Raw genomic sequence first — 12,488 nt, forward strand, 5'->3', positions numbered from 1 at the left:
TTTCCTAAAATGCCAGGCTTAACAGGGCCACAGCGATTCACAGTAAATGAGGGCAAGCCAAGGAGAGAAAACGCGGCAGATCCAGCCTCGGCACTGTCAGTCTGCCAGAACAGCTCCCTGGCGCCTGCCCTTCCTCCACACGCAGCCTCCGCTCGGCTTCCTTTTGAGCAGCCCTTGCCTTTCCCACATCTGCCGCAGCAGTTGCCTGTATATTTAAATTTTTCAATTAATTACCAGCTTCTCAAGTTCAGGAACTATTTTACCTTACTCAAATAGTTTATTTAAAAATATATATATATATAATATTCTCCAATCCAGCAAAGGATAGAACTTCCCACAATGTAACATTTTTATATATATATATATAAAATATTTATGCATTCAGTGAATGGAAACAGTTTTACTGTATACATTTTTGATGTTGTACTCTATGCAAATCTGCATTACCTAAAAACATACCGTACTTCCGTAAATGGAAACAAGCAGGGAAAAAACACTGTAGCTGTGCGCTGGGTAATAATACCTAACAGAAATGATATGAAAGTTTTAGTTTTGAATTTAAGAACTCACAAACAACATCTTACTTTGTGAGTGCATAAATAGAAGACTGAATACATTCTGGCTCTGTTAAGCTGAACTGTAGTAGAGGTTACAAAATGTAAATAAATTTATTAATTTTCAGTATTTCAGTGTTTCCAAGTCCACCTTTCATGATAGTGTTAAATAAATCCTGGTCCTATCCTTCCAAACATTTCAACACTCTTTAAAAAAAAACAAAAACAAACAAACAAAATTTTAAAGTGAAATGTCCTCCTTCATTGAAGTGTTAGATCATATTTTAAATTACTGCACTCCCACACAATATTATATATATATATATTTTAAATATATATATATAAATATATATAAAGAGACCAAATAGGAGACTACATTTTTTACTGTCAATATGTTTAACATCGCATACTGTAGTTGTAAAAAACATGCATTGTCTGGGATAATTATGAACACATCATGAATGAGCCCACATAAATTATATTTTTTTGTACAACTCCAAGTTAAAAGAAAAAGTCAGATTAAGTGCCTCTGAGGCCCTTTCTTCCCAGCTATCAGTTCTCAAAACACACTACTGAAATATTTATCTATGCCTACAGCTATGTGCTAGAGAACCAGATTTAAAATTTAAAAATACATCTACAGTATGTTTTAGTTTTCTTAAAGTTTGTGACAGTCCTCAGATACTGTGTTGTGAAATGTAAAAATAGTCACAGATCCTTTTTTTTTCCCCAGAAATAAAAAAAACACATCTAGGAGAGTATGCAAAAACAAGGCAAAATGAAGTTTCATAGCACTTAATGAGGGTTAATATAAGTCAATAACTAATATTGAGGTTCGTAAAAAGGGCTGGATGAGCAGTTACATGTACAAGCAAATGGTCTAGTAATTCCAATGGTATCAGACACTGTTTCTGTAACCAACACTTCTCCACCCTTAAAACCAGTCGATATACATTCAAAAGAGGCTGACATTGATATACTTACTATGTGTAAAAATAGTGCACTATTTTTTCTGCCACAAAGCAAAATTGCATCCTAAGAGCTGGTAAACCTTCTTTTTCTCCTTAAATAGAGAGAATGGGCAAAAAAACTTGGAAAAAAAATTAAATTAAGGCAATTAGACAGGTAAAACGGGACTGCCCACGATGACGTAGCTGAAACTAGTATATACTTCAAACTTATACTAGCTGCTGAACGCTGACATGCAGCTTCTGATAGACGTGTATGAATGATATAAACTTCAACATTATGGCTTTATACAAGTGCATAGTTGCAACTGCAATAAGTAACGGTATCTGATTAATAAGCATAAAAAAATAAAGTGGAAAGATTTTTAAAACCCTCTTGCAGTATTACAGTACAATATATATACACAGTATAATGGTCACTTCTTACAGATGCAGTCTATATCACTGTGTTGGATCTTCCTCCTGTTCTTCTTGCAGGCATGCTGGTGGCATCTTTCCGAAAGCTGAAAAGTCAGTTTCTTCTGTTTTAATATTCATTCCTCTCGATCCTTTTATGAAATGTAGTGTATGTGTCTTGCCAAGAAAGCTTTTGTGGAACAGAGTTTAAAAGCTTACCTAACGTATCCTTTTACTATTTACCAACCATTCCTCATTTGATCAATCACGCAGGAGAATGCAGGAAAACCCTCAGAGATTAGTAATTTATATTGCAGCAAAAATGTAAACCTCTGATATATATAGCACAATCTCTCAGGAGAATATATATTTTTAATATATTTTGGGATATGTTTCAGTCTTGCTGTAACGGGAAGAAAATTATCACCTTGAATTGCGTCTGCATTCACGGAAAGCAGTTAGCTGAAAAAAGAAGCAGAAGTTTGGTCAGTAAATGCTATGAATGTAATATGACAAAAATATACTTCCTCAAAGCCTTCCTTTAAGATGGGTTCATCAGCACACTTGGGAGAAATGTCACCTCTACATTCAACAGTACTGTTAAGTATAGGACATCCTTACACATCATGATCCCGAAGCAGTTAAACCCCCTTGTAACAGATGGGGGTAAAGTACAACGTGCACAACACTAATAGTCGCTTCTAAAAGATTAGTAATTTGTAAGCTTTTAATACATAAAGATGCAGTATATTTAATTAACCTAATGCTTGTTACTGTAAACACTAAGCCAGTTAAATTCTACAAGAGCTGGTATCTCCGTTAAATGAGTACACAGAGGAGGTACAGCCCTAGTGCTGCTGTCATCGCCCATTCCTTTACAAGGCTGAGACACCTTATGTACTATGTTAAGGAATTCTTAGGAATTTAACACTGAGGGTTTTTTTCTGTGTAAATATAACATTGCATCAACATGTACAATGATTAAACATTGAGAACTATAAAATAGTTGTCACTATTTCCAGTACATTCACATCGTGTATTTAAGTAAGCTGCGGGAGAAGTGAGGTCACTAAAACGGCCATATCTTTTCTAAAGCAGTCACAGAAACCGTATCACAGAAGCTGCAAAAGCTCATTTGTTTCCCTAGTTTTCAAATGCACGGTTAGGTACCCAAAAAGCACAGCACTGCAAAGGAAAGCCAAGTCAAATTCACTTCATAACACAGGTAGAAAAGCAAAATGCAGAACTCCAGTGATTTCATGTCTGCTAGCCACAGACCAATCAGTTTATGTTCTAAGCTTCAAACTGAGAAGTATTTGCAAATACCAATTCTATTTCAGCTAAACATCCAGCTGCTACAATCTCCCTTTCAACCTCCAAAAGTTATGTGCAGAGGTTAGCAATATTACAATTACAGATGAGCAACTACTCTGACAAGAGGAGGTTATTTTCTTTTTGGGCAGGCAGACATGAGTTTTGAATAAAGATCTAAAATTAGAAAAATAAAAACACTGACCAAGGCAACAACACAATTTTAATGAAAATGACTTCTCTAAAAATTCATCGACATCATGAACAGAATCTCATTTTTACTGTTTAAAATATTAAAATGAGATCTTGTATTTTCTCTGGTTTGAGAAACAAAATCCATCACAGCATGCTGTATTCAAAGGCAAACAAATCCATTCCTCACTATTTAGATTTACCCCTTAAACTTCTTCAGAAATCAAAAACATCGTCATCATCATCATCACCATCAATATCATCAACATCATCAAATGACCAATCCCAGTCCTTAAATGCCAGATCAAGTAATCTGCAACAGGAGGGTTTGATGTTTAATGTGTGTCACACTTCTATAAAAGACTTCAAAATTCCATTTGTTATCACTAAACCTTTTAAAATAAAAGCCTGTTAAGGTAGGTGGGTTCCTTCCTTCGCCTATCATGGAATATAAAGATTCAGTTAGTGTTCACGTAAGCCAGGAATACTCTGTTCATTGGAAATTTATCTCACAAATAATTCAATTCTATCGAACAGCTAACCATATCGGTATTTCCCAAAAAATTTCAGTAGGAAAGACCGACATGTACATTTCATGAAATTAGCTGCTTCCTGTTTTGCTGTTGCTCTTGCTGACTGAGGTGCAGTTCTATGCTCTCCTGCTATCCCTTTCCAGACAATAAGGCAAGGCTAATGATTTTTTCAATAAAATCAAGTAACTATGATTGCTGAACAAGACATCAAATAAAATACAGTCCTCTGAATTTACAAACAATACAAACAGTAGAATTTTATGGTATCCCAAATACAGTGGGATTACACTATATCACTATCCTGTAGTTCATTATTTAAACTAAGCAATGCCAAAAAAAAAGAGGATACATCAACTTGTTCTCTAGGCGTCGCTGCCTGTGCTCCTTCTGTGGTCAACACAGAACAAAGCAAGCGAGGCAAACCTTGTCAGTAAATGAGTCATTTTACCTATTTTAGGCATTTATTTTAGGATGGGATGAATCACCGTCTAGAAGCAATCACCTCTTTCTGCTGTTATGAAAGGATCCTAGATTAGTATCGCAAGTACTAACTTCTCAATTGCTATAGCTACAAGAAATGAAACCCAGTCTAGTCATCTCACCAGTGAGCTCAATTATTTTAAATCAGGATTATACACCAGCCATAGGAGGCAGAGATAGAAACCTTGCCCTAACAGACCACTGAGTGTGTTTTAACTAAAACATGCTACAGCATTTAATACAGTTTATCACCTGCTTTAAACAAAATGGGTTTCAAGGGTTGGGTTTTTTTTAAAGTTTTTACACTTATAAATACAATATATCCCTGAAAAGGCTCAATATTATTATATGAACTATGGCTACTGTAATTTCTAAAACACTTAAAGAATATATTAGGCACTGTCACCATTTAAAGCAAAAAAAGAAAAACCAAAACAGGCATTATTAAACTTGATTTTTTTCAATTTGGAATTATCCTTTTGACATAATCCATCTGAATGGATATCAAAAATTGTATGGTCTGTATCAAAAATTGGTTTGCCCTTTCTTAAATCACCGCAAAGAACAACAGCCACAAAAACCTTGGAGAAACAATCGCTGTGTGAAATTCCTAGCAGGGACAGTATTTATAGGACCATGCAGGTTGGAGGGACCTCAGGAGGCCTCTAGCCCACTGTCCTGCTCCAGGCAGGACCAGCTGCAAGGCCAACCCAGGCTGCTCAGGTCTTTGTCCTGCCAGGTCCTGAAAGCCTCCAGGGATGGAGCCTGTCCAGCCTCACCAGCCTGCCTCCCCGCCAGCTGTCTGTGTTGGCTTTTCCTTCCACCCAGCTGGAATCTCTCTTGGTTCAGCCGAGCCCCTTATCTCTCACCCTCCCACCACACAGCACTGAAGAGCCTGGCTCCATCTCCTTGATGCCCTCCCCACAGGCAGGGCCAGGCTGCTACGACACCGCCCTGGAGCTGTCCTTCATCCAAGCTGAACAAGCCCAGCTCCTCAAGCCTCCGCTCTGACCATCCTGGTGTCCTCCGCTGGACCTTCCCCAGTTTCTCAATGTCTGGTTTGAATCCGGGCGCCCAGGCGCGGAGGCTGTACCTCGCTGCAGACCAGGGAGTGGACTGAGGCGGGTCACCTCTTCCCTCGGTCGCCTGGCTGTGCTCCTCTTGCCGCAGTCCCAGAGCCTGCTGCCAGGGCCCACCACTGGCTCAGCCCCAGTTTGTCCCCAGGTTTAACTGGCAACTAGATCTTCATTTTTACTGAAGTCCCTAACAGAAAAGGAATTGTTCCATATGGTAAGCCCTTGCACAAAAGCCTCATAGAAGGACCAGTCAGATATCAAGTGGCCATAGCAATTACAGTAACTTATAAGTATGTGGTTTCTAATTAAAAGTGCTCAAATCCATGCAAATTTCCACTGGTTTGACAGACCTGCATAAGTAAGGTGACAGGTGAGATAACCTCACAGAACTACGCTTTTCCATCTGTCTGGTACATTTGCAAAGCTAACTTGGAAAGTTTAGCTGCAAGAATAAAATGGTTTAAACAAAAATGTTTATTGTCCTCGTTTTCCACCATTACAAAATATACAGATATAAAAATCTATAGACAGAAAAAAAAACATTCAAGACTGATTTGTAGTGGAGGAGGACCATAAGTAAGAAGAATGGTAGGAGTAAATACTGTGTTACAAAAGCATTTTGTAAAAAAGGTCATGAAGACTGAAAGAAGGGTGTTAGAAGGAGAAAAATTATTTTCAGAGCACCTAAGAATAGCTATGGAAAAAGAATCAGAACTTATAATATACCCTTTGTATGTCAACAGTAAGAAACAGAATAACGCTAATGAATTAGATTGTGAGCATGATGCAGAAGAAAAGCATTTTACTTGTCCCTCAAGTTGTCCCAAATAATGTTTCTTTGATTTATGCTTCAATCCAAACATTGATATTTTGGTTAGTTTTGCACAAAGAAACTCTTCAATAATCAGTCCCTAAAGAGCAGTAATTACAAAACTTTTTACCTTCATGGTTATAACAAAAAAAAATATCTAATAATTTAAAATCCAAATTATGAGGTCTAACTTTCTTTTAACTATGTGAAGTAAATCACCAAAATTAGACTGTATGGAAGTTAGGAGGGAAGTGAAATTAAATTACTTTGAGTCCTTTCACTACACATTTTCACACATTAAAATACCATTATTTTTTTAAGATCTACCTCTCTGTAGCATAAGGCTGTTTTGTGGTGACAACAGCACCACAGTCAGACAGAGCACGCAACTCCCCCAACCCAGCTTCCAACCAGCCAGCCCAGATACTGGTGTCGGTCTGGTCACAGAAACAAGGAGAGCAATACTGTCTAGCCACTGCCAAATTATCTTTCTGGGGAAAAATGGTAAGCCTTTGCTGAACTGTCCCTTGTTGCTGGAATATTGCACCAAAAAAACCCAAGTCAGACCAAATCTTTCACCGGCTGTCAACAACTGGGGGCTGATATAACCAAGCATTAGCCAGTGCTCCAGGTGGTGAAAAAAGCAAACTGAAAAAAGCCCAGAAATTCTGTACTGTGCAATCTCATAAGCACTACCTGCAGAATGTTAGCACTCCCACAATTCAGTATAGGATTTTGCTCCTTAAAAGTGATCCAATAATAGATTACTGGGTTTTGTATGGACATTTTTTCCCCAGATCAGGGGAAACTGGTAAGACTGTTCTTTTAGGAGTCACGAGACATGAGCATAAGTCCTTCTAGGCCGAATAAGGAACAGAAACCAATTCTCCCATCTTTTGGTAAGTGCTCCAGATCAAATGGTGATCCCCCACCGCACATCTTCCTGCTCTCTTGCAAAAGGTGGGAGTGATGCTCAGACAGGTGTCTACCACTGCAGCAGCGGGCTCCACGCTACGGAACCCCCGCGGGCAGAGACGCAAAAGTGAGAGTCATCTGAACTAGGTTTTCACTGTAGATGTCGAAGAGCGTGCTGTATGCTCCTCTTCTCACTAGGAGCACGTGAATCCTGAGAACATCTCTTCCTAAACATCAGCTGTAAATGGAGCCAGACACGGATATATACATTTGGTCAGATGAAACACACACTAACAGACAAATCCACAATCGGTTGTCTAATCTGACAGTGGGGCAGGAATTCAAACACATGCCTCAAAAGCAACCGATAAGAAACAAAATACGTGCAGTCTTCTGTTATGTGTAAGGCCTTCCAGACTGTTTTTTGAAGGTACCCAATTCTCTCCAAGGTTCATTAGAACCACAATAACTTCACTGCTCACCTTGAAATCAGGTACAGCAGTCGCCATCTTGAAAATTTTAAAACAATTTTTTCTTTTGTCTTTTCTTTTTTTTTTGTTTTTCAAATCTTCACATCCCTCTCACCCACTCTTTGTCTAGTTAAACCCCATTTTCCCTACCAGCTGCCAGTTCACAGGAACTGTTTGGCTACAGATGATGTTACAAGTTCTGCCTATTACACGTAAGAGCAATGGGATACATTATTCCTGTGGTCGAGTTAACTAACAGGTAATGCAAGGTCTTTTACACAAGGGAACCAAGATAATGTCTCTTCTCACAACTTAACTGAGGTCTACAGAAGATGGCATGCTAGATCACATGTCAGGAGTCAACAACATGTGTGGTCAATTGTCCTCATCAACATATGACACTAATTGTAGTAAAATGTTTAAAACAATAAACTAAATAGTATCTCTTGTTGTCACCTTGGTTTGTTTGGAGGAAGCTGTCGACTTGGTCGTCTGATGGACTGGTTTGGCTGTACCTTCATGGAAGTTCTGGGAGAAGATCGAGCAAAGGGGTCTGGTGCTGGAGGCTTCTTGGGTATTTTTTTCACCAGTCGGCTCACCCATTTTTGCTGTTCTTCCGTAGAATTAGCTAACAGTAGTAGATTCTTTGCCGTTGAAATATCATAGTACACTGTAGGAAGAATTTTAAAAATAGAAATGAATATTGCTACTAAACACGTCCCCACATAAAAAATTAGTTGTCAGGTTACCATACTCTCACAATTAACTCAAAGAGAAATCAGCAGAGAAATCAAAAGCGAAGTGAACCACATTTTGCCAAACATTGTCTCCTGGCTGCTGACAGTGCCGCCTCCTCACATTTAGAGGGTAACAACTTAGTACTGTGGACGAGACACACTCACGTGGAGAAAAACAAGGAAGAGTAACACAAAGAGGTGTGCCTGAGCCCAAGAAACTGTAACCTGAGTCACAAGGAATAAACTTCACGTAATGTAAGCTATTTTATAACACGCACGAACACTGTCATTTTGCATAGCACTGCAGCCCAACACACTGCGTGAGCAGTCTTACAACCACCACGCTTTACTGCATGAGGCTGACAGTACAACAGGTATGTATGTATATACATTGGCCACCTGCTGCTGACTCACAGGGGTGAGCTGTTCCTCATGCAGACACCCTTAGAAAGGTTCCGACAGCTACGTACTAATAAAAGAAAAACCTACCTGTTCATGTTCTGTTGCTGTCAGACCATTACTAGAATCCTCTCATCTATTAGAATGCCTTGTGACTCCAGTGACTATATGCATATTCAAATACTTTCTATTTACCTTTGCAAGGTGCTATAATCTCTTCTTTCTTATCCATGTGATCTTTGTGACATTTGATATGGCAACGGCGACATTCTAGAGCAGGAGGAGGTTTAAACATATGCCACAGTGGCTTCATACAAGCTTCACAATTGGTTGGAAAGTGATAAAGAGTAGGTATAAACTCATGTCCTTTGTGACAAATGTAATTTGACTTCTCTCCCATGGGCTCCACAGGAAATTCCTGTTCCTTTTTGCTCTCTCCTTCATTAGCATATAGAATCTAGAATCAAAGCATAATATTCTCAGTACTCCTAGATGACAAATGTAAATTCAGAATAATTATCTAAGCAGAAAGAATGAAGAATTACACTGGAATTCTTTTTCAATAAGTTTTTAGGAAATATTTCAGTAGATAAAGTTATGAAAATATTTGTGACAATGTGTGAAATATGTTTGTTATGCCAGAAACATTAATTTATTACTGAATACCTGGAATATCCTAGGAATTTCCTTGGCATCTGCTCTATACACATCAGTTTGGGTGACTGGTCGGACATGGAAGAGTTTGCTATAGGAAATTATTTCCACAAGGACAAAAATTAATGTTACCAAAATGATACATTTAAATTGACAGATTAGGTTAGGATACAACATACCACATTAAGACTTAGAGCCATTAAAGACTTGTCAGTACAAATTCCTAACTGCTTGATTAAAGCCCTATCTTTCAATCCTTCACATGAAATTCCAAATCTCTAAATAAAAAGAGGTCACAAGTATCTAACCATATGCGTGAAAAAAGACAGCACTGAAAAACCAACATCACTTGACTTTAACAATTGCCAGCAGCTTTCTAACACAACCCTCTCCCCACGCTCCAACCTCTGAATAGCCACATTCTGTATTTAGTAAGAAAATAGATTAACTATAAATCCCACCCATAAGGACATGCTGTAAGTGAAAATGTACAAACACTGAAAATTATAGGCTCTCCGCTACAGTTTTCTTAATGTTTTTTGCTACAGTGTGTATGTGAGGTAGGTCTAGCTGAGCTCGCGGAGCAGCTCGGTTGCATCGGAGCTGCCTGCACCAGACTGAGCACCAGACCACTGCTGCACTACAGCAAACCCAACTCTCCACCACAATGGACATCTAAGCCCCCAGCTCTGCAGCTCAAATTACAAAAATGCACCCCATTTGACATTGCACTCCCAGACAAGACCTCAAAAGGCCTTTTGTCAAATCCTTTCCAACACAGCTGACCTAAAAATCAGAAGCAGAAATCTCAGGTGATAATACTTACTCTATATCTAATACCATATAGGGATTAGATTGTTCTTTATCTTGTTCGCTGTCATAGAACAGGATCTTCTTACTGCTTACAATTACATACTGTTAGGAGACAGAAAAGGATAAAACATACATTTTAATCCAGCTCATCACAGTTGTCAAAGATGTCACAGCAATCACCACAGATGTCACAGCAGCATTTTTCTACAATGTTATTAAATGGTAGCTAAATGGACAACAGTAGTACTGTGGGCTAAGTCCATGATTTGCCAGTAAATTCACTGTACAACAAAGAAAATTCTGATTATCTGATAAATCAATTTATGTTATCAGATTGATATTTAAACAGATTTAAGTATCTATGAAGATATAAAAATGAACCTCTGGAAGAAAGTATGATAAAAGGTTTTGATTTCTATTTTACTGCTTTAATTTTCACTCGGACTGGCAGTGACAGTAATCGCCATCTTATGATGTCTATTTTACATGTGCAGTTCACCATAGGGATCCGACTCACAAAGATCACCGTTACACTTACCGGCATTGCTAGCAGTTTTCATTAAAAATCTAGTTACCTGAAGACCTCCTATTTCTAGAATTTTGTCCAGATTGAACAGTTTGACTGAGCAGTAAGTGAACTGGTATGAAAATGGGTATGTTACTCTTTTGGCAAAGACTCATCAAAGAGGCTACTGAAGAGCAGTAAACGAGTGAAGGCTGCACAAGGCAGACAAGTAGTTGTCAGTTTTCTCTCCTAAATAATCCGTCAAGGGCATCTGATTCCAGACTCTGCTGAATTCCATCTGTGTAACACTGCTGGGAATGCTTACAGCAGAATATTCAAGCATCTGAAGAACACAAATGGCTGTTCTCACCTCTGGCTGGACAAAGAACTTCAGATTACATATGAAACAAGATCATAAATGTGGTTTTCTTACCTTCTTAACCCATCCAAATTTTTTAGTGTTATTTCTAACAGGCAGTGATAGCCAGCCTTCCAATCTTGATTCTGAAAGAAAGTTATACATTAAAGAACATAAATATTCACAAAACATTATTTTTCAGACTACTGTGCGTTTGAAAATAGTTATTGAAGATCAGTAATAAAGCAACAGAGCAAACATGACAACATGAATGATTTAAAACTACAAGGTCTTTCAAAATTTATCACGGTAAATGTTCAGGAATAAATTAAATTTATTCCTATTTTATACAGCCAATAACCAACAAAGCAATCACAAAACACTAGTAGGCATCAGGAAGAAGGGGAAGAGCAAACTTGCAATTATAGCACACGCATTCAGTAATTTTTTCAAGACTTAAAATGCTTATGTCTATCAACCTTTACCTTTGAAAACAGCATCTGAAGATATTAGTACAGACCACACAACATCCAGTTCAAGGAAAAAAAAGGCAAACTACCATCACAAATAACCTATATCCTCTATATGTCAGGCAAAATTTCAAATTTTAGTATTCTAATTAATATTTTTTGCTCTGTAAATTTTTCTTTTTTCTAATTCTGCCTCAGTCTCCCAGGCTTTCTACAACAAAACACAACCATCATATCTCAAATCTGTTGTAATTATGCCAGCAAAAAGTCCTAGCTTAGATATGATTTTTACTTTAGAACAAAACCATGCAGATACCACAACACCAGCTAACAAGGAAAAAATTATCTCTGTACTTCATCATTCTTTTATTAGAAGCCTCATAGCCAAAAACAGAAAATGAGGAAAACAGAGGAAATGCATTATTCTTTACTCTAGCTTGATGAAGCAATGTCAATACTACGAAACAAATTTTGCCTTCAGTGGAAAGGTATTCACACTTCAAAGGAATCTCAAGTTAAATACAGAAATTTGAATGTAATTAAAAAACCCACCTCTGACATTAACACAAAACAGAAGTTTTGTTCAATGCAGTGTATGTGTACTCATATAAAATCAGTACAGAATTAGGAAAACAAAGCGCTCTTTTACCAGAGCCACACAATTTCATGATATGCTCTATGTATCTGGAAAAATGAATAAATTTTGCTTGCCTTATCACACAAGAATCAAATACAAGACTCAAATTAAGGCAAAACAATATAATACTCAAAAGACTAAATTTCTATGAGCAAGTAACGTAAATTTAGATGGCGAGGAGTTAGATGTGTCCACACTTGCCTTAAACA

The 12,488-nt window shown here is 37.8% G+C and overlaps 1 protein-coding gene across 3 annotated transcripts in view; it reads right to left on the minus strand.

Moving 5' to 3' along the window:
• Positions 1–2,270: 2,270 nt before the first annotated feature.
• Positions 2,271–12,488, minus strand: part of ROCK2 (Rho associated coiled-coil containing protein kinase 2) — a 105,736-nt gene continuing 95,518 nt past the window's right edge. For 2 of the 3 annotated variants that reach the window (XM_075414849.1, XM_075414847.1), the window contains 7 exons: positions 11,248–11,318; positions 10,323–10,411; positions 9,509–9,587; positions 9,038–9,299; positions 8,163–8,376; positions 3,625–3,734; positions 2,271–2,380 (listed from right to left, as the gene is read on the minus strand). In XM_075414849.1, coding sequence (XP_075270964.1) covers positions 3,638–3,734; positions 8,163–8,376; positions 9,038–9,299; positions 9,509–9,587; positions 10,323–10,411; positions 11,248–11,318 — 812 coding nt within the window. In that variant the 3' untranslated portion in view covers positions 2,271–2,380; positions 3,625–3,637. The remainder of the gene's footprint in view (positions 2,381–3,624; positions 3,735–8,162; positions 8,377–9,037; positions 9,300–9,508; positions 9,588–10,322; positions 10,412–11,247; positions 11,319–12,488) is intronic. The other variant, XM_075414848.1, reaches the window with a different exon arrangement.

Source organism: Opisthocomus hoazin, chromosome 2, assembly GCF_030867145.1.
Source record: "Opisthocomus hoazin isolate bOpiHoa1 chromosome 2, bOpiHoa1.hap1, whole genome shotgun sequence".
Classification (NCBI taxonomy): domain Eukaryota; kingdom Metazoa; phylum Chordata; class Aves; order Opisthocomiformes; family Opisthocomidae; genus Opisthocomus; species Opisthocomus hoazin.